This window comes from Lissotriton vulgaris, chromosome 1_1, assembly GCF_964263255.1.
Source record: "Lissotriton vulgaris chromosome 1_1, aLisVul1.2, whole genome shotgun sequence".
Taxonomy (NCBI): domain Eukaryota; kingdom Metazoa; phylum Chordata; class Amphibia; order Caudata; family Salamandridae; genus Lissotriton; species Lissotriton vulgaris.
The window spans coordinates 992,674,941-992,697,983 of NC_141685.1; the positions used below are offsets into that span (position 1 = coordinate 992,674,941).

General features: G+C 46.6%; 1 protein-coding gene across 6 annotated transcripts in view; it reads left to right on the forward strand.

The window, feature by feature from the left end:
- The window catches only part of BRD4 (bromodomain containing 4), a 1,320,550-nt gene that overhangs the window by 568,278 nt on the left and 729,229 nt on the right, over nt 1–23,043 (forward strand). For all 6 annotated transcript variants that reach the window (XM_086960824.1, XM_086960816.1, XM_086960841.1 and 3 more), the window contains one exon: nt 3,089–3,360. In XM_086960824.1, coding sequence (XP_086816950.1) covers nt 3,089–3,360 — 272 coding nt within the window. The remainder of the gene's footprint in view (nt 1–3,088; nt 3,361–23,043) is intronic.

Below are 23,043 nucleotides of genomic sequence, written 5' to 3' on the forward strand. Positions count from 1 at the left end.
CATTTGAGAACAACAAGGAATGCATACTACAAATGTATCAGAAGGTCAAAAGCTAACTTCTTTAGAAACCAACAAAACCAAGCTAGAAACAGACCAAAAAACTATTTGAACTCATTAAACTACAATCAAATGGCCTACACAACCCTCCCCAGCTGGATCCAGTTCAACATCTAGCTGCGAGGAATTTGCCTCCTTCCTTGAGAAGATGGAAAACATGAAGAGGGACTGAAGAGGGCTTTGGAGCATTGTCCTCTCACCTATCTCCACCCCTCCCTCTCCCTGATGGCATTACCCACATTTCCACCTTGACTCACCCTCAAAAACAACACCTCATGGACTTTCTTCAAAACCTTTAATGAAGGCGCCATTCACAAAATCCTAGCAGCACTGAAACCCTCAAACCACTTGAACAACCCACTTCCCCCCAACGTCTTCAATAAGAACAAATCATTGTTACTCCCACTCTGAACTAAGATTCTTAATACCTCTTTACTTCAAGAAATGATCCCGGACTGCCTAAAGACGAGGCAGCTGTTCCCATCCTAAAAAACCATCAGCAGACCACATGGACCTAAACAAATTCCACCTGATCTCCAACATTCTAAATCTGCCGAAACTCCTGGAAAAATGTCTTCATATACAACTCTGTAACCACATTGACCAATTCTGCCGTCTGGACCTTTTCCAATCTGGCTTCTGCCCGGGGCACAGCACCAAATCAGTTCTGACACACATAATGGACAATGTGTTAAAAATGTTGCACCAAAATCAATCTTGCCTCCTAATCCTCTTTGACATCTCTTCAGCATTCAATACAATTGAACACAACAACTATTGAAGCAGAGAATGGGCTTATCAGGGTCCTTCCTAAACTGGTCCTCCTAGTTTCTCCGAAACAGAACTCAAAGATGCAAGGTTAATCAGTCCCTATCTAAGACCACTTCGGTCTCAGTAGGGGTCCCGCAGTGATCCTCCCGCTCACCCACTCTCCTTAATTGGTCATGGTGCCTCTAACCGAGTTTATCGAACATCCACTACCACATGTGGACGGACGACACCCAACTAGACCTGAAAGTCTCCTCCCCTGAAGACATCCAATCCCTTAATTTAAGTTTACAGAAAACCCAATGCTGGCTGGCAGACAACCCCCTTAATCTAAACACCCTCAAAACCGAATTCCTACTAATCGCTCTAGCCAACCGGTCACCCATCATTGAGGAATGGCTGAATCAAGTAACAGCCCCCAATTGCCTGTCCCAAGTTATCGATTCAGCGAAATCACTGGGATTAACTCTTGACAAGAGCCTTAACATGCAGAAGCATATCAGCACCATCACCAAAGGAGCGAACCTACAAACGGACAAATTGAGAAAACTAAATTCCTTCCTCCTGCCAATGGCTTCAAATCTACAGCGCAAGCCTTAGTACTCCCTAGGTTAGACTATGGAAGTGCAACCCTTTTTCGGCTTGCCCAGATCCACGACGAATTCTATAATGGCCTCATTTCATTCTGCCGCTAGACCCATCATGGGATCAAAAAGAAACAGTCAATTTCCCCTGACTTTAAAGCTCTCAACTGGCTCCCTTATGAAGCAAGAATTCAATAAAAAATTGCCTGCATGACCCATAACTCCCTATACTTCGGTACCCCGAGATACCTTGCTTAGAAGTTGGAACTCTCTGATGGCCTCAGATCTTCCAGAAGTTCCAGCACTTACTTGTCGAACCACCGAGATGCTCCAAAAACAAAACCTACAACTGAACTTTCTCTGGGATCGGCCCAAGAATCTGGAACGCCCCCTGAAACCAGTCTGAGTCCCTCATTGGTTTCCTTCAAGAAAGAAGTTAAAACAGTACTCATGAACAAATGTATGCCCTAGATCCCATGATCTCCTCTCCCTGTACCTCTCCTGACTCGTCAATTACTCTCATGACTACTGCTTGTTGTCATTGTTTTGATGATTTTCTTATGGTTATTGTGTTTGTAGTATTCTATCCATTTGTATCTATACTTTGTGCCGATCTTTCTCATATCTTGGGAACCCTGTTTGTGTCCATATGTCTCTGCACATGTGTAAAGTGCTCTGATAATTGCGTGGGTCATGTTTGCTCTATATGAAACCTTTAATATGAATAAAATAAACCAGTTTTCTGTTGGAGCTCTGTGTCTGGTGGAAAAGGCAACCTTGAAAGCAATTGAGATAACGGCTCCCCACATCATCTCTCGAGCAGAATAGCCACACCACCTAATAGCATGCTGAAGTACTGATGAAAGTTTCTGGATCCAGTCTGATGCCTGCTGAACGTTCAAACGTGAGGAATCCGCTTCTAGATAGTCGACACCAGGAAGAGCTTTACCCAGTGCTTAATTTGAGCCTGTGTTTACTGGTGACGGTGGAGAGGAAGAGCGAAAACAAAAGTGAAACGAGTAAGAAGAGAAATCTGGACAAACGTCGCAAAGGAAGAAAGCAGGATCTTGCAAAATTGAGATAGAGGCATGGAGTGTCTGCTGGTGGATTAAAGAGATACAAGGTGGATTCCAGACTACATAGTCTTGATATTCAGCACACTGGTGCTAGCCACGTGTTTCTGAAAAGAACGTTAGGCTCCTGCACTCATTGGTTTACAAGTGAAACACTAGTGTTACCCAGGGTACACACTGCTCTATCAATTTACCTTTGGCGCTCTGTGCCTGGGGGCGCAGACCGTCTTGAAAGTTACTGACAGCTTGCAGAAGTGGTGCGTATATAGCACACGCACTTCACTTTCGGAGGGGATGGTATCGGTGCATCAACACTGTGCCACCTTCTGGCATTCAGAAGTACTATGGTAAAGTTTCCGGATCCAGTCTGGCACCTTGGGAATATCGTAAAGGTTAGGAATCTGCAACTAGATTGTCTCTACAAGAAAGAACGTTACTGAATGAAAGTAACTTGTTCAATATGTAATTGTTTGTAAATTGAATGTGCTGCTTTTCTTGTGAGACTATTGCAAGTAAGGGGATGTATTTAATACAAAATGTGCTTCATACGTCCAAATTTTAGATTTTTCTTAAACTGATTAGCTGTATTGTCTTCTTTCATTTCAGCTGTAAACCCCAAATTGAGTGGTGCAGCAGTACCGAATGTCACCCGTGCATCTACCCCACCTCATATACGAGCACCTGTCCAGAATATAACACCTGTTCAGACAACCCAAGCTTTTCCTCAAGTCACTACAGATGTCATCCAGAAACCTGTTATGACTGCTGTGCCCCCTCCTCAACCAACTGCGCCTCCACCACCACTTCCAGTTCCCTCAGCACCTCAGTCAATTCCAACCCACACGTCTGTTATCCCATCCACAACACAACCCACAAAGGTGAGTTTGTTGCCTCAAAATGTTACTTGTTCATTGATTTGCAAAGCAATACTGATCCCCAAAAGATTTGTTGGGACGATATTGGAAAAGCACACATTTGATTTAGTGAAAAACGTCTATGCTGAGTTTTGTATAGCAGAAAGGAATTTTCTAGAATACATAAGTATCATTGCATTTGCTCAAGTGTCCCCACTGTTGTGGCAAAAACCAATCCTGAGGCATGTTCTGCTCCATTGCAAGTACACAAAGAAGTCTTCAGCATTTCCTCTTTACTTTCCGGACCTCTTAATTTGTCAATTATAGCAAACATCTTTTTTTAAAAAGATTAGTATTGCTTTTTTTTTGTTTTTACAGAGTACATGCACGCAGTGAGCATACTCCTTCATTCCAGTGTAATGAAATATCATAAAGCTATTTAGTCACACTATTGTCAGCCTGCAAGCTTTGAGTAAAGGCATTGTATAAACTTAAAATGTAAGATTCCAAAATACAATACCCCTGGCTGAGACCTGCCAGAATGCAAAAGTGGTGAGAGTTCATAAAAGGATGAATGTAGGCCATAGGTTATACAAAATAAAGGTTTGAAGGTGGAATAGGAATTGTTATGGGACATACTTATACCATGTCTATTTCGTCGTCTTATAACCGCACATAGGAGGAACCATGGGGGTGGGGAGACACTTAACAAACAAGTCACACTCCTATCATAAGTTTTCCACCACTCACAGTAATGAATAAACCTCTCTGAGAAGGCAAAGAGATTAGGCAAGCTATGAGATGATAGTGGCCCATCTGCCCTTAAGACTAGCCCGCAGAGATTCAACATAATATGCTCAAAATTACTTTGGTAAAGAAGGGGCAGTTACATTTCAAGGCAGTGCAGAGTTTGAGTAGTTTCTATATACTGCCATAATCTATACTACCATCAAACATTGTCAGTGTCGCGTATGTTGATCTGTGGTGTCTTGTAGACAATGGCCCTAGATCAAGTCTAAGATGGTTAGTCATTGAGCCAGTAAATCAGTCTCTTATGCGAGACCATAAACCTCTTTACTCTCAACCATTCGTTTAAGGTGGGTATGTCTGTAGTCTTTCATTTCCTTAGACTAAATAACTTGGCTTTTGCCAGTGTCATAGCCTACCATCTTCTATGGTGGGTGTTTAAAGTGACAATGTAATACTTCTGTCATATCATAGAAAGGTGCTATGGACACAGAGAGGGCAATGTTGCTAGGATGGGACATTAATATATAACCTCCAATTTGTTTCCAGGCTTGCAACTGATAGCCACAGGACCATAGAATGAGTAGCCTACCTGTTGCTTTTAGAAGTAACCTCTAGTTTTATTAACTGTATTTATTGATACTATGCCGCCATGTGGTTGTATTTAATCGTAGGTTATCCTGTCCTAGAAAATTTTTATATTAATAATTGTACTGCCTCATTTTTATTGAGAATGATGGGAGGAGCAAGTGAAAAATATGTTCGAGGCATGTGGGCTGCTGAATTCATATCTTAGCATAGATCGTTGGCTAGTGTTGGGTCTGGATGTTTGCACTTTGTTTTCCTGGAAGAGTCTTCTAAGTATCAAGAGATAGGTGACTCCTCCCCTGGACTACAGTGCGCATGGGCATCTTCAGATTGTTTTTTTCTGCCATTGGGTTCGGATGCTTTTCCTCAACTCCAACTTCGGACCCGAAACTTTTCAACTTTCAACTTTCTATTGCCAAAAGGCCTTCTACCTTGACGGTATTGTTCTCGTTCGGTAAACCTTTACTCAGTAATACTTTCCATCTTGATCCGGTTGTCGACGTGGGCCGTTAGGCCTTTTCGACGCCACGAGGGCCTGCTGCTGATTTAAAGGACCCCATTTAAAAGGTGCCCACACTGTCACTCCAAGTTCCCACATACTGATAAACATACAGTATGCAACAAGTGCCTCTCTCCCGAGCACAACGAGGAAAACTGTCCAGCTTGTGCTCATTTCCGGTCGAAGAAGACTATCCGGAACCGAAGGGCCGCTAGAAAAGAGATGCTGCGGCAGGCACCGGAACCGGAGAACATTTTCGAAGACGAACATGACCTCCCAGAAGCAGCGGACTCAGACCTAGAAATTGTCACCGTAGAGGACCAGTCGGACTCCGATGACCAGATCACACCGGGGCAAACCGTGATTACCACGCCCCCACCCCTTCTTCCATCTCAAGACAAGGCTCTGGTCGAAGCATCGCCTAAAGGCCTTAGCCGAGATCGACAAACTCCTTCAGAGACCCCGCCTTCTGGCTCGGCTCCGAAGAACAAACCCAAGCCTTCTGATACCCCGGGAACAAGCTACACTCTTCTCAAAAAGGCCGCCGAACCGAAAAAGGTTGTCATGCCAAAAACACTGGTTGATACAAAAAAAGAGCGTCAAAACAAACAAGCATTTACAATGCAATGGTTTCGCCTTTGGAAAAGTTAGAGTTATTGGCATTGCTCATGACATTTCTTTTTTTTTTACTTATAAATAAATGGCATTGTTATTTACATTGCCAACAGCTCTCACAGCCCACACAGCTCTCTCAGCCCACACAGCTCTCAGCCCAACACAGCCCACACAGCTCTCAGCCCAACACAGCCCACACAGCTCTCAGCCCAACACAGCTCTCAGCTCTCTCAGCCCACACAGCTCTCAGCTCTCTCAGCCCACACAGCCCACACAGCCCTCACAGCCCACACAGCTCACACAGCTCTCAGCCCAACACAGCTCTCAGCTCTCTCAGCCCACACAGCTCTCAGCTCTCTCAGCCCACACAGCTCTCAGCTCTCTCAGCCCACACAGCCCTCACAGCTCTCACAGCCCTCACCACACAGCCCTCACCACACAGCCCACACAGCCCACACAGCTCTCACAGCCCACACAGCTCTCACAGCCCACACAGCTCTCACAGCCCACACAGCTCTCACAGCCCACACAGCTCTCACAGCCCACACAGCTCTCACAGCCCACACAGCTCTCACAGCCCACACAGCTCTCACAGCCCACACAGCTCTCACAGCCCACACAGCTCTCACAGCCATCCGCCCCCACAGCTGTCACAGCACAGCAGTTGCTCTCAGTGCAAGTGTGCACTGAAGCAGGTACTGTAGTAGAATTGGCCTATACCATGTACTGCACTGTGACATTTACACAGCACTTCATCCCCGGGCTGTGGAGCGCTCTGGTTTGCACGGAGATCCTAGGTGCAAAGGTTTAAGATGGCGTGGGTTCGAGCGTGACCAGTGCCTGTGATGCTGGGTGACGCGTGTGAGGTCTGGAGATGGGGACTCTGCGCAAGCGCAGATCGGCCCTCTTACGTGGCTGGTTATAATATACTACTTTGCACAAGCGCAGACATGCCCTGCCTCTTACATGGCTGCGCAGCCAAGTTTTAATGTGCTCCATTTTTTTTTGCTGTTTGCAAAGTCCTCTTATTCCTGCTGGCACAGAGTGGTGCATCTTCGGCGTTTCACCCAGTGCGAGATTTGTTGAAGGAAGGAACAGATAGGAGAGGGGCTGCTCCATGACACTGTGGTTTCCTTGACAGTGGTTGCTCACTTTTTTTTGCTGGGGGAACGAACAGACAGGCTGACATTGCAGCACGCACACAGAAAGACGGACCTTAGACACTGCAGGCACACAGACAGACAGAGACTGCAGGCACACAGATAGACGGACACTGGAGGCACACAGACAGACAGACGGACCCCGGACACTGCAGACACACAGACAGGCTGACATTGCACGCACACAGACAGACGGACACTGCAGGCACACACACAGACAGACGGACCACGGACACTGCAGGCAGGCAGGCAGCCGATCACCGCAGGCACACAGATAGACGGACATTGCAATCAGACAGATGGACACTGCAGGCGCACAGACAGCGGGACACTACAGGCACACAGACAGATGGACACTACAGGCACACAGACAGACGGACACTACAGGCACACAGACAGACGGACACTACAGGCACACAGACAGATGGACACTACAGGCACACAGACAGACGGACACTACAGGCACACAGACAGATGGACACTACAGGCACACAGACAGGCACCGTATCCTGGCCGGTTGACATTGTAAACCTAGACACAAGGGTTGTTTCTTATTCCTGCTGGCACGGAGTGGCGCATCTTCGGCGTTTCACCCGGTGCGAGATTTGTTGAAGGAAGGAACAGATAGGAGAGGGGCTGCTCCATGACACTGTAGTTGCCTTGACAGTAGGTGCTCACTTTTTTTTGCTGGGGGAACGAACAGACAGGCTGACATTGCAGCACACACACAGAAAGACGGACGTTAGACACTGCAGGCACACAGACAGACAGAGACTGCAGGCACACAGACAGACGGACCTCGGACACTGCACGCACACAGACAGACGGACACTGCAGGCACACACACAGACAGACAGACGGACCACAGACACTACAGGCAGGCAGACAGCCGATCACCGCAGGCACACAGACAGACGGACATTGCAATCTCACGATATGATTTGCATTGAATGCCCTTAGAAATCCAAGTTACTCTATACTGCTAATGCGCACCTGCAAAGCATTTCTATTCCAAATGACAAGGCTGCCAAAAATAGTAGATATAAAAAAAGCTAACTAAGAGTTTGCGCCCAATATTGCATAAAAAGGCAAGGCTAATCTACTTTAACCTGACATAATCGACGTGATGATGACTTTTACCAGTAATACTGAAGTAACACTCAATGAAATGAATGAAGTTACAACAACTCACTATGGAAATAGGCGAGTTTAAAAAAAAAAAAAAAAAGTAGATGCATGCCTCATGAGCTGCACTCGTCGACGAAAAAAATTGTTAAAGTGGAGGCAGGCAGAGCACTGTCTTTGTCACAATTTCCCTTATGGCATGATTCGAAGCTAAGCAGGCCACACCCTCACCATGGGACCTGCCTGTGGAGCTGGAGGTATGTCTTTGACAAGAGACATTAAGTCGATGGAAGGAGGGGTTGCTCGGACACTGCACGCACACAGACAGACGGACACTGCAGGCACACACACAGACAGACAGACGGACCACAGACACTGCAGGCAGGCAGACAGCCGATCACCGCAGGCACACAGACAGACGGACATTGCAATCTCACGATATGATTTGCATTGAATGCCCTTAGAAATCCAAGTTACTCTATACTGCTAATGCGCACCTGCAAAGCATTTCTATTCCAAAATGTGCCCCCAACATTGGAGTGGTAGCGCCACGCAGCCATGTCCCCCTGCCCAGCCATCACTCACCGGGCGTCTCTCGGGGGACTCCAGCACTCTACCGCTCGGCTTCTCTGGTCATCTCTGCTCCCCTCGCAGCCCTGGGCCCTCTCTTCACTACGGGAGCCCCGGAAGAGGCCAGGAACAGTGCTGCGTCCGCCGGTCACCACAATGCAGCCGGCAGCTCTCCTCTCAGCGCGGGGCTCCCCTTCTCGCACCCTCGCAGCCCTGGGCCCTCTCTTCACTACGGGAGCCCCGGAAGAGGCCAGGAACAGTGCTGCGTCTGCCGGTCACCACAATGCAGCCGGCAGCTCTCCTCTCAGCGCGGGGCTCCCCTTCTCGCACCCTCGCAGCCCTGGGCCCTCTCTTCACTACGGGAGCCCCGGAAGAGGCCAGGAACAGTGCTGCGTCCGCCGGTCACCACAATGCAGCCGGCAGCTCTCCTCTCAGCGCGGGGCTCCCCTTCTCGCACTGGGAGCCCCTCAGGACAATGGCCACCCTTCTTCTCGCATCCGCGGCGGCTTCCCCAGCAGTTCCGGTCTCCCTCTCCACACGGGCAGGGGGAAGCGGAAATGGCCGCCTCGAGGCCCCGCCCACGTCGCACCACTGCGTGCCTGGCTTCCTGCGCTGAGGGCCGCCAATGGCAGCGCGGCCCTTGGCAGGGAGGCGGGCGCAGCTCCTCTTGCTCGATCTCCGGGCCAGCGGCGGTGAAATCAACACGGAGCAATGCCGGGTGGGCACCGGCCTCCAATAATTAAATAAAAACGGGGTGGCACCCGTAAATAAAAATATAACAAGCGGGAGGGGGCGGGAAAGGAGAGGAGAGACGCTGACGACGGAAGGCGGGTGCCGGCAATGCCGGACCAGACACGGGGGCGTTCCCGGCGTCGCGTGACGTCGGCAAAAGCCAAAGAATGTCGGGAACGCCCCCGTGTCTGGTCCGGCATTGACGGACAGGCCCCTCGTCCAATGGCAAGGCTCCGTTTACGGAGCCAGCCAATCAACGACGAGGGCCGAACCAAAGCACCCTACGGTTCTCAACAGGATTTCGCCTGCGCGGAAAAGCTGCGCAGAGCGCAGCTTCCGCTAGGCGAAACCTAAAAAGGTAGTCGATCTCAAAAGAATAGTCGACCCGAAAACGCCCGCTGAGCCGAAAAAAAGTGTTGACCGACAAAAAACAAGTCACACTAAAAATCCAGTCGACCCGAAGAAGGCAGTCGACTCTGCAAAGAAACTGGTCGATCCGAAAAAGGTTATCGAACCAAAAACACTGGTCGATCCGAAAAAGGTTATCAAACTGAAAACACCGGTAGATCCAAAAAAGTTTATCGACCCGAAAAAAAAGGTCGATCCGGAAAAGGTCGTCGAACCAAAGAAGGTCGCCGAACCAAAAAAGGCAGTAGAGCCAACAAAAAACATCGACCAGAAAAAGGTCACCGACCCGAAAAAAGGATTCGAGACGAAAAAAGCTCCACAGCCAAAGGCCCTCGAGCCAAAGACTCACCACAAACAAGTGACTAAGCCAAAAACATTGGCGCCAAAACCACGGACAGTTGAGGAAGAACTTTTCCATCCTTATCCAGAAAGGGAAGAACATCCTAAACTGTATATAGACCCTGAAACAGCACCGGTAACAGTTTACCACAGGAAGAAGAGACCTTTGGACACTGACACTTCTTCCCCTGTTCCTCCAAAGAAGAAAGACTTTGCAACATCTCCCTCAAGGCCTTTCACTCCTCCTCCTTTCTTTCCTGACATGCCTTATGTACCTTACTCTTCCTCAAATTATGATGAGACAGAAAACATAGGGGAAGATCCTCAAGATAACTTTGTGGAACCTGAGGATCAGGATATACAAGATAACACATGGGATGACCAAAATGATCCTTATGATACATACAAGCCACAACCCATCCCTGACACCTCTACATATCCTACAAAGCCGTCGCCTACTGACGGCACCATTGTCTTTAACCAACTAGTGGATAGGGCAGCTAAATATTATAATGTAGACATGCACACTGACCCAGTAGAAGAGGATTTCCTATTTGACACTTTTCCAACTTCAGAAAAAAAACGTACATACACTTCCTATGTTAAAAGGGTTACTAAAACATGCACCAGACATATTTAAGATCCAGCCAGAGCGCGTGTCCTCAATCCCAGAATTGAGAAAAAGTATAAAGCAGCCCCTACAGACCCTTCTTATATTAAGTCACAGTTGCCTTTAGACTCATTAGTGATAGCAAACGCTCGAAAGCGAGCTAATTCACAAACAGGAGATGCTCCTCCTTCTGACAAAGAGTCAAAGATACTAGAAACCTCAGGCAAAAGAGTGGCATCCCAAGCAGCAAATACTTGGAGAATTGCAAACACACAGGCTCTATTAGCACGATATGATAGAGCACATTATGACCAGCTAGAAGGTTTATTACAACACCTCCCAGAACCCTTTAAAACTAAAGCGAACGACCTAATACAGGAAGGCAAATTTATAACAAATGCTTCCATTAAATGTGCACTTGATGCAGCTGACACAGCAGCTAGGTCCATCAACACTAGCGTATTACTACGCCGGCATGCGTGGCTACGCATTTCCGGATTTAAGAATGAAGTGCAGTCAACCATCCTCAACCAGCCAGTTAACCAAGACTTTCTGTTTGGCCCTGCAGTAGATACCATCTTAGAGAAGATGAAAAAAGATACAGATACTGCTATGTCTATGGGTGCCCTTCAGTTTCAAAAATCTAGAAGTTCCTTTCTCCGCTCCTCCTTTAGAGGCTCAGGTAGAGGGAACACATCCCAAACTTCCTCTACATTCAAACGTAATACCCAGAGCACCTTTAATAAAGGCTCCAACAGAGGAGGTTATAGAGGCAATAATAACATTGGCAGAGGACGTGGCGGCAACAACACCAGAGCCTCCACCACCACCAAACAGTGACTTGCTCACACTCCCTCCAGACCACTCAACACCGGTCGGAGGCAGGCTAACACAATTCCTACCAGTCTGGAACGCAATTACCACAGGCAGGTGGGTGAGACAAATTATCCAGTATGGTTATTGCCTGGAACTCACTTCTACTCCACCCAACATACCACCCAAACACCTTCCTATGTCCAAAGAACACATCAACAAGTGGTGAAACAATTATCGGGTAGAGCACCTGATCCTGCCCCTCCGCCGTCTCAAGCACTTACTGATGCCTTGGCGTTATATTTTTATGAAAAGGTAGATAACATCTATGCAGAGTTTTCCTCCAAAGTTACCATTCATACAGATTTATTTAGTACTACCCACCCTGATTATTATTTTTCACAATTTAAAGACATTACAGAACAGCATACAATGGATATTTTAAAATCTGTAAAGGCCGGGTCGGCCCTTGACCGATGTCCACCTAAAGTCCTCCCCCCGGTCATCAACTTGATTGCGCCGGTAATAACTCGGATATGTAATGCCATGTTTGAGACAGGGATTTTTCCAACTAGGCTGAAAAACACGCTTCTTAAACCACTCCTTAAGAAACCTCACCTGGATGCAGATGAATTGAAAAATTATAGACCCATAGCTAACTTGCCCTTTCTGGCGAAGGTTGCAGAAAAAGCAATGAACATGCAACTGTCAGAATTTATTGAGGAACATCGTCTGTTGGACGATACGCAGTTTGGGTTCCGCAAGTTGCATGGAACCGAAACTGCTCTCATTAAGGCCTCAGAGGACATAAGGATAATCAGAGACCAGGGAGGCAGCGCAGTGCTCATATTGTTGGATTTGTCAGCGGCCTTCGACACGGTCGATCATGATATCCTGATCAACCGTGTCTCAGCACTGGGCATCCAACACAGAGCTAAAGATCTACTGTCTTCCTTCCTGTCGGAGAGAACGCAGGCAGTTAGTCTTGGGCCATTTCGATCGGCCAACTTAACCCTCCCCTGCGGAGTCCCTCAAGGCTCATCCCTAAGTCCGACACTCTTTAACATCTATGTGTCGGACCTAGCTAGAGTGATAGTCTCATGGGATGAGCCTTACCTCTTACGCTGACGACACTCAGTTGGTGTTGGCCATAAATGGAGATGGAGACACTGTAGCAGAGTCTTTCCAAGGAGGCATGCTGGCCGTCAAGGATTGGATGGCCAGCAATTGCCTCAAACTTAACACCGAGAAGACGCAGGTGGTTATCTTCGGGAAACTATCACCTGTCTGGTCCAGCTCCTGGTGGCCTGCATCATTGGGGTCGATACCTCAACCGGTCTCAAAGGTTAGGAATTTGGGAATAATATTTGATGACAACATTAACAAAATGCAGACGGTCCAAAATGCAGCTGCTTGTCTGCTTTCAGGGACTCCGAAATTCCAGTCAATCTCCCATGTTATTCGGAAATACCACTGGCTAGCGATCAAGAATCGCATAAAATGTAAAACATTATGCCTGACCTATAAGGCTGTTCACAAACAGGGCCCTCCGTTTCTAACCAAACAACTGGCTCTCCACTGTCCCTCGAGACATCTTAGATCTAAGACTGCACTTCAGCTAGTGGTTCTCCGTACCAAGACATCCTCCTGGGGAGATAGACGTTTTGTGGTGACAGCAGCAAAGCTTTGGAATACTTTGCCTCTACACATCCGTTCTGCTCCATCACTGCTCCAATTTCGTAAGATAATAAAAACCTGGTTGTTTAATCAGTAAATCTAGGTTTTAACATCCTGCATAGAATCTGTAGCGCTGAGACGCCCAAGGGCATTTGTTTGCGCTTTATACATTTCAAAAACAAATAAAATAAATAAATAAATAAATACATTTAGATTCTCCAAACGTTACCAATTGTAATATCTTGGGGATTCCCCCAGAACCAAGGTTGTCCTCATCACCAAGAATCTTCCCGCCCTCAAACGATCAGGAATTTGAGGGGGAGGATGAAGAGGAAGTTTCTAGTAGTGAGGCCCAGAGTAAAAGGGACAGTACTCATACAAAGGACCATGCCGATAGGAAGAAAGGTGTTGCAAGCCCCCAAGGCACAGGAAATGAACACTGGTCCATCTATGCACAGTCTGGAAGTCACAGGAACGTTAAGTGTCTCAATGCTTGTAGTAATGCTTATTCTTCAAAAAAGATTGCATGGCCTGCTAGAGGTTTCGATGTTGAACAATGAGATTTTAAAATTCCGAAAAGAACAGTTTAAAACCATGGTAGGGGAATTGATTCAAAGAAAAAGGTTAATGCCCTCTATAATCAGGCCAGTCGGGACCATCAAGAAGGGGTAGTCACCAGGGAGGAAGTAGTGACGAAGGATACCCTCATTCAGAAGGAGGAGCCTAGTGTATATACTTCTCGTTACCCAATGATCATAATAAGAAGGGGTGAAAGGAGGAGTTTTAAACGGTGTATCCCACACCCTAGGAGGCGGGAGAAAATCCCTAGAAGAGTGCCAGCCTCAAGTCGGAAGGTGGTAGGGAAACCACCTGTGAAACATCTTGGTAATTTAGATAAGAACGTGGCCCCAGCCCCGGTAAAGAAAAATACCCAGGTTAAAGGAATCTTTATTAGCAAACCCGAAGAAAGGATGAGGGGGTAAAAAGCATAGGAAAATTTAGGAGTACCAAAAATAACCCCAAGAAAACACAGGGAGAGAAAGAAGAAGGGGGTGATATGGTAAGGGGGATGGAAAAGAATCTGCAAACGGGACCTGGTAGCAATTGTAGTTAGAGAGGCCAAGTGAAGAAAGGTAAGGATGCTGACTTTCAAGGAAGAAGGAAGATCGATTCATCTGGGGACCCACCGGGGTTAACGGCAGAATGTAGGCAAAACCTGTGAATTTTCCTAGAGCCAATAAGCCAGGGCAATGGGGGTAAAAAATGAGGAAATGAATCCCACTAAATAGATCTCATCTCCTCTTTTCCCTATCTAAATGTGCAAGTTTATGGAATATCGGCACAGGATCTCAGGGAAGTAGGGGTTTAGGTAAATAGTAAAGTGGGTGAAATAACAAAGGTCCTTTTTTTACTCAGCCCTTGTAAAAACAGCACTAGTAAATGCGGAATGTGAGTTACAAAAGGAAGGCATTAGGTTAGTAAAAAGGGAAGAACTACTGGACCATAATACGTAGGATTATAATATGCAGGGGAAGCCATTCCTCATGAATCATGCGGGGTTTGGAGTTTGTCAAGTAAAATTGATGGATACCTGTTGGAACAACAAGGAAGAACTTGAAATCACCATAAGAGGAAGTGAAATAGATACAGAGCCCTAGCTTCACCATTATCCCTAGGTTATGAGGAAGAAGGGTGCTTGAGTGAGAATGATTAGGAGCAAGGGTCCGTTAAAACCTGACGTCCCTTGCCTGTTCTCCAACTCCTAGGCCTTAGCCAATCGGCCGTAAGGAGGGGGGGACAGGTACAAAAGCGGCTGCATAGCCGGAAGTGGGCAATTGAGTTGAATGTTGCCGCGCGTCTCTTTGCTTGTCAGCGCTTGTTTTTAAAATTGATCAGACTGCTCGAAAATCGCTTTGTTTTTAAAAATTACCTGTGCAAAGAATTGAAGCCATAATTGCAATAATCCACCGCTAAAACCGGACGTCCCTTGCCCTTTCTCCAACCCCTAGGCCTTAGCCAATCGGCCGTAAGGAGGAGGAGCTAGAGGTGGGGCCAGGTATAACATGCCGGTCATATTGCGGGAGCGCAGCAGGCGGGCGCGCCGATGGCGCGCCAAAGGCAAGCCCATCTGCGCCGGGCCCAGAGGCCTCGGATTATGGCCAAATTACCAGCTGTTCCTCCAGAAAGCTAAGATCACTAGCGCAATTCTGCCCCCCCTTGGACCCCGCTACTTACAGTCTTATATTGGCTTACGGCATCTTTAAAACTCAGCCGGAGCACGTCCTCCTTTCCGCTCCCAGCCCCTACTCCCCCTCAATTATCAACCCCACAACAGCAAATCAAACCGTCCTCCGCTTCATTTACCTCAACACATGCTCCCTGGTTAAGGACCAACTCGACATCTTCTTGCTGTTTACCTCGGATAAACCTGATGTCCTCCTAATTACCGAAACCTGGTTAACCCAGGATTCCTCGCCCGACATCTTGGCAGCACTCTCTTCCGACTACTACATCCTGTCGGCCAACCGGCCCCCAGGGAAGTTGGGTGGCGGTGTTGCTGCCATAATCCACAAAGACCACAAATTCACCACCATGACCTCCCTTGTCCTCCCGGAGGTCAAGAACGTTGTCAAACTTGACACTGGGTCTTTGGTGCTAGTGCTTATTTACCGACCCCCTAAGGCAATGCCCACCTTCCCTATCTCCCTAAGTGAGCAAATGGCCACCCTAGTGGTAAATCATGCTAAGGTTCAACTCGTCGGAGATTTGAACTACTGGTTCAATGATGACTCGGGCGGGCCCCAAGCTGCAGATCTCGCCGAGCTCCTCTCCAACGTGAACCTGGCCCAGCATCTACACACCCCCACTCATGAAAAGGGACATCATTTGGATCAAATATGGTCCCATAATCACTCCATGCATTTGGTCAGATCACCACTTGATACAGTTTACAACTACTATCAATGGCCATAACAAGCCCATTACATTGGCTGGAGGTGTGACAAGAAAGTGGAAATCCCTAAATAAGTCTGATTTCATCAACCCCTTGGCAAGCTCTCTACCCACCTTAAGCCCTGACAGCAATTCCATGGAAGAGAAGATCTGTGAGTGGCTATTGTCAGCAAGTAATGTACATGTCCGCTTGCTACATTTTCACGCACCCGCCACTCGGATGACCACAAATGGTTCACCATCGATCTGAAAAAACAAAAACTCGAGCTGCGCCAAACAGAGAGAAAATGGAGACTAAGATACTCCATTGAAGACCAGGCGCAATTTTCGATACCTCGTAGAGCGTATAAAAAAGCCATTTTGGACACTAAAGCGGCTTACTTCTCTACTAGAATACTAAATGCCCTCAACAAATCTAAAGAAAACCTTACGATAGTGAATTATTTGTGCAATGACGCGAGAACATCGCCTGCTCAGGTACCTACTTAAGAGCTCCTCAACTCCCTGAACAACTTTTTTGGGACAAAATCTCCTCCATCAAAGCCAGCCTCCCTGATACTGCCTAGAAAACAGTGGTTCCAGTGGTGCAATAAATGTACGATAATAAATCAGTACATAGCATAATAGCAATCACAGTTAGAGGGATTGGAGAGGGATGTCAGAAGGAGCAACAAGGCTCATAATACCAGATTTTTATGTCATCATTGTCTTTGTATTTCAGAAAAAGGAAATTAATCAATTATATATATTGTACACATAGTATTCATGAAAAGTGCAAAGTGTCCCATGTGTATTGTGAGAATCAAAAAAACAGTTAAGTGACAGTAAGTGAGTTATATACAGGTTTCTACTGGGGGTATTTTACAGGGAAAAGGAAAGCGACCATGAACAATAATTTTCACAATAGTATTACAGTGGCTATCTACAATCATAGGCACGGTTTGTATGGTTCATTTCCATATAGCATTGACGGCGTTTCGACCCGGAAGGTGAATGACGAGGTCTCGTCAGGACCAATTTGTTGTGGTTCATCTGGGTGAGGTGTGCTTGATATTCAAGATGAGCCAACCATGCGTGAATAAGGAGTGTTAAAATTAGTTACAGCGAACCCGGCCAGGTACACTGTGGGTGGAAGTATAGAAGGAATGACCCGTCCTAGGATCAGGTATTGGGTCTCTGCCCGCACGAAGCCGGATTGATTACCGACGACCAAGGCCACCGGTGGTGTTAATAGAGTTGGGGGTGGTCTGACAAGAAGATGCCTGTGAATCAAGAAGTCAGCACACGATCGCGTCTTTCAGTCTGTCCTGGTCCGACTGAGAACTCGGGGTGTTTTGAGGTGCTAAGTGCGGAAGGTAGTGGCCACTATCCTCTTTATTTGGAACTATACGGAACAAGGGGTAAACAAAGAAACATCGCTTTTCAGGTACATGTGGACTACCCAAGGCGGCTTACGACCCGTATATCTGAAGAATTTATTGGGAAAATGTATCGCTATACAGCTGACTCTGCCACTAGAAAACATTCGTACTAATAATGGAATTGACTGGTTTGAAAACACAATAAGACAATTGGTGGAATGTTTAAGGGTGGAACTGAAATTTGGTAAATCTGGGGTAGGAAGTAAAAACAGAACCCATAGCAAAGAACGTCCCTGGTTTGACGATGAATGTCGTAAAGTAAAAGCAATTATTAGTCAGAGGGAAAGAAGACTTAAGAGTAAAATACAATGCTGATTTGGCCCACACTCTCTTGAAACTAAGGAGAACATATAAAATGATTATTAGAGATAAAAAAAGAATCTATAGAGATAGTTGTTGGGCAAATATGCTAACTGTTATAGAGTCCAAAGATGTGAAAGGCTTTTGGAAACTGGTCCAAGAAAGTTCCGGTAAAACCTTAGGGTCTTTGCTTTGTGCTGTCCCTGAAGAGAATTGGGTGAGCTATCTGGGGGAAAAGTATGGAAAGTGGCCCTTGGTGGAGAGAGTGAGAAAAAGATACTGGCCAGGAGTGAGGGAGGAAATAAAGGAGTATTTTACCCCCAGTTATATTAGAAAAGTTATATCAGCATTGAATCTAACCCGTGCAGCAGGCCCAGATAATTTGCCCTTTGTTGATTTTAAAATCAAGGCCTGAGTGGTGGCTGAGTTTTTTTGCAAAAATGTTCTTGGGGATTCTTAATACAGGCATTATCCCTGGTAATTGGAGAGGTGCAATATTAAGACCAATTCATAAAAAAGGAGATTTAAAAACCCCGAAAAACTACTGATTAATAAACCTGCTTGACATAGGTGAAAAAGTATTTGACAAATTTATTGCAGACCTACCCCGAATCCCAGGTAATGAAAGGGGGGTAAGTCCTAAGCTGGATGGGAAACATATCTCATGTATATTATATGCGGACGATCTTGTTATAACTGACCAAAGAAAGCTAAATAGGTTTAAGGAATACTGTGGTGTAAAAAAGCTTGTGGTCAAAATGGACAAGACAAAGGTTCTATGCTTTGGTAGGAGGAAAATAGGATTTACATGGTTTCTGGGTTCTGAGAAGTTGGAAAAAGTAGCTGAATACAGGGCCCTGGGGATGTGGTTCAAGAAAAGTCTGCATTGGTGCTGAATTGATTTATTAGAGTGGTAAAAACTGTTGGGACGGTGAGGAGGGTAAAACCCTAAAAAAATTATTTTCATTACCTAAGTCTTCAATGGTCCAGGAAGTGAGATTAGAACTGGGAACCACCTCATAGAGCATATCAGTTTATATGACCTTATTACGCTTCTGGCAGCGCCAGGGAATGGGTGAAGATTTTAAAATGTCACTGGTGCAGAAACGAGAAATTAAAGAGTGAGCTAACATGGGCAAATAGCATAAGAGCTATCATTAGTAAAGTGTGTGGCATACTGATGAGATAGATAAGAGAACTTGGGGCCCGGGGAAATGAGATTTCCCGAGCACAGGACCAAGATTATCTCTTACAGAAAAGTTCTGTACGTTTTATGGCCACTGCATGGCAAAACGAACAACAGTTCCCCTACATTGATTGGTTACCCTGCCGCTGGTTAAAAAGGGAAATGTTAAGTTGACCGTGGCAGTGAAACTGACCCTGTCCAACTGGAAGGATTTAGCTAGGGCATCATACAAAGGCTGGGTCAACTGGGTGACGTACCTCAGAGGCGCAGATAACATTGCCCTGCAAAACTCACCCTGGAGACCAGCTACTAGGGGGATATGGAAGTCGCTCGACACGTACCTGGACTCCTACGAACCCCCGTGAGGCTACTCGGGCTCCCCAGTGGGGTGTCAGTTGTCACACAAGCCTACAAACCCAGACTAGGCTAACTGCTACAGAACACTTCTTGTATCCTATCTCCACCCTTTCTTTCCTATCTTCTCTCTTTCTATCAGCTTGTCTCTAATTTCCCAGCAAGTCAATGTAGAGAGGTTCAGCTAAACACGTATACCAAAGTACCTGTAATTACTGCAACACAAACCATGTTTCGCTGGAACCTCGTAACGAAAATGCTAATGTATTTGCTTATAAAAATTAATAAAATACTGTGAAATCAAAAAAAGAATTAGGGTTTATCCTTACGTCAATAGCGCAGTAAAAAGATTTATGATTGATAATAAGGGTAAGTGTGGCTGCGCCTTGGGAACAACTTGTGACATTTTACATATATTTCTAGATTGAAGGTTGTATATTTACGAAAAGTACTTTTGCACCCGATTTTTAAAAAGTATGATGTAATAAATAGAGGCCAGGCAATAAACCTTTTAGCGGAAATGAGTACCCTGGACATAGCCTGTGCCATAGGGAAGTTTATTCAAAAAGTTTAAGAATTCCTCAAAAGTGAATATAGCTGAAAGATTTTTTTATAGCTTCATGTGATCTGTGTATATGTGTTGTGGATAGGACAATTGAGTGTTTTTTACTTGAAATTTTTATGATGTTTTAAGAATTGATTTTTTATAATTTGTATTAATGTAGTTTTAAAAACGTTTAAAGACCATTGGTCTAAATAAACTTGCTTTGCATTTGACTTGAATAAGTCACTCATGAGCAGTAACCCCCTACTAGACCAGTGTTACCAGTGGAGTAGTGTGCTGCCATCTCATAGTCTGGCTTTGTGCAGAAGGGAGAGGCATTTTAGTTTAGTAACCTGTAGATAATCATCTATTAGTGTATTGAATGTCAGTTGCGGAACAATGCATGTAAGATGGAATTGTAGATTTTAGTTAAAGCTACGTTAATCATGCAGGGGAATGGTGCTCCATGCTCTTTCTGTTCTTTTGTTAATGTGGTCTTCTACTATCAAGAGCCACCTATGTTTGTTCGCTACATTATGGTCGAGGTATGATAGATGTGCTATCCGGTGGGTCCTACAGTACAAAAACTCTAGGATTGGTTGTCCATGTCCTTCTGGTATTGTAGTAGCATGTAATTTACTCTCATAGTTTACGAGCCTACCCATATAAACAACATGCAAGAACAACTTTTGAAAGTCATAATAAATCTATTGAATTTTACATCATGTAATCCTCATTGCTGGTTGAAAAATTTAAATGAGCCTGCCCATTTGCAGGGATTAAGAGCATTTTATCGTGATAAACATTCTTTGAAAAAGTGTAATTTTTGGTGTTATTTTATTACATGGACCACGTAATTCAGTGTTTGCCTTCAAGATTTCCACAGGAAATGGTTTGCAAGTAAGTGCCATTTCTGTGCTTTGTGACTTACCGTTCATGATTCTGATCCTTCCAAAGCTTAACACTTCCAGAACGACTTTGATAACCCCATGTGAGCATCACAGTATGTTTATTGGAAAGCAAGGTTAATCACTACTAGTTACTGTGTTGAAGTTGGCGACCTATCCCCTCAAAGCCCTTCACTGTAGTCATTTCAACATGAACACCCTAAGGGAATTAAGCAGCCATCCATTTTGTGTATTTACGTCAAAGATTATGCACTTAATGCATTTAGTAAAACATCGGTCTTAACTCAGAAGGCGACAATGTTCTTATGTTTGCTGCATGAAGCTAAGTAATAGAACGATTTACAAAAAGGGGGGTGATTTACAAAAAGGGGGGTGAAAATATAAGTAATAGAAGGCGCTCAGATTGGCTTGTTTCACTGTCCTTGGTAAACGCTGGTTTCCGAGTCAATATTAGGCTGGCTAGTCCCTCCTTGGTACCGCCTTTGTTATCTACCATAACGACTGGACCTTTTACTTGTCTTGTTACATGTTCTGCTTTATCTTGGCTTGAGCAATATTTTGTTTAATGATTTGCCCCTATTCCACCCACAATGTCGCAGCACGCTGCCTGCTTTCATTTTATTTACTATTGGCAGTCCGCTATTAGCGGCTACGTTCCTTTCTTAATTTTAGCAGCGCAGTCACATTAACTATAGCGACTGTGCTTATTTATTTACTTACTTTTTTTTCTCAAAACTGCTTTTATAAGTTTCCAAGTTTGCATTCGAACATTTCCAGTACACTGGGATGGTCTCTCTGGTTATTACATAGCTAATAAAAAATACAATTTAGTACAGTGTTGTCCTTGCGTTTTACCCCTACATAAACATAGGTAAACCCCTTCGGCTCCAGCCCCATCTCCTTCCAGAAGGGGCGGATGTGTGGGCAATCCCACCAAATATGTTTAAAGTCTCCTAGCAGTCTGCAACCTCTCCAGCACATATCCGATGTCTGGGGGAATATTTTCTTGCGTTTTATGGGGTAACGGTAGCAATCGCACACTGATTTATAATGTGCGACAATGGGGACAATGGGGGAGCCCCTTGGGGCTCGAGGAGGAAGGGGCCACGTGGGAGCCTCTCGGGGCTCTTAGGACAGAATAGTGGGCGGAGCCTTGCAGGCTCGTAGGGGCTGGGGCCAACGGTGGAGCCTCTCGGGGCTCGAAGACAATGGTGGAGCCGATCGGGCCCTAGGACGATGGTGGAGCCTCTCAGGACTCGAGAGGATTATAGCTGGAGCCTCTCGGGCTCAGGAACGCTGGGCGGAGCCTCGCGGGCTCGGAGGGCCAGAGACCCATGGTGGAGCCTCCTCGGGGGCTCAGGGATTATCTGGGCAGGCGGGGCCCCCCTCGGGGGACCCGGCATCACTGGGGGCCCTTCGGGCCTCGAGGCACAACAGGCGGGTTGTTGGAGGGGCGGGGCGAGCACCGACAATGTGCCCCGACGCCCCCTCCCCTGCCCTCACCGGGTCTGTTGCGCCGGTCTCCTTGGCTGCGTCAGCCTTCGTCGTGTGCTCCGGGCTCTCTCCCTCGCGGGGGCCCCGGGGGGGAAAGCGGCAGTCGTCTTGGGGGACGCAGGGGCGCGGAGTAGGCTCCCGCCGCTCCCTGCAGGCTCTTCTCTCCGTGTCTGCAGCTCCCCGGGCCGCCGGCCAATCAGAGCGCGGCCCGGGGGCGGGCTTCACGCGGGGTCCCGGGCTGCGGCGGTGAACACAGGGGAAATTGACGAAGGCCAGGCTCCCTCGATAAGGCAGCCAGGAAGGAAACAGAGCGAGGTAGGCACTCGCTGGGGCTCGGCCCCCTCCCACGAACAGGCAGATGCCGGGTGGGCACCGGCTGGAGGAATAGAGCGCTCCCAGCGCTGGGGGGGCAAAACGGCAGAGCCTCGAGGCACTAGGACAGCCTGATGGCACTAGGAGCCGGGAGGAAGCGCCCCAAGGCGCTAAGACAGCAGGAAAGCGCTCCTAAGCGCTAGAAGCTGAAATGAGCGCCCCCAGGCGCTAGGATAGCAGAAAAACGCTCTCAAGTGCTAGGGCCATAGATAGCAGAGACCCCTAGAAGTCCAGGATCCCAGCAGATCAGGAGCAGGGCAGGGCTCAGGGAGGCAAGCCCTTCCCCTGAGCCC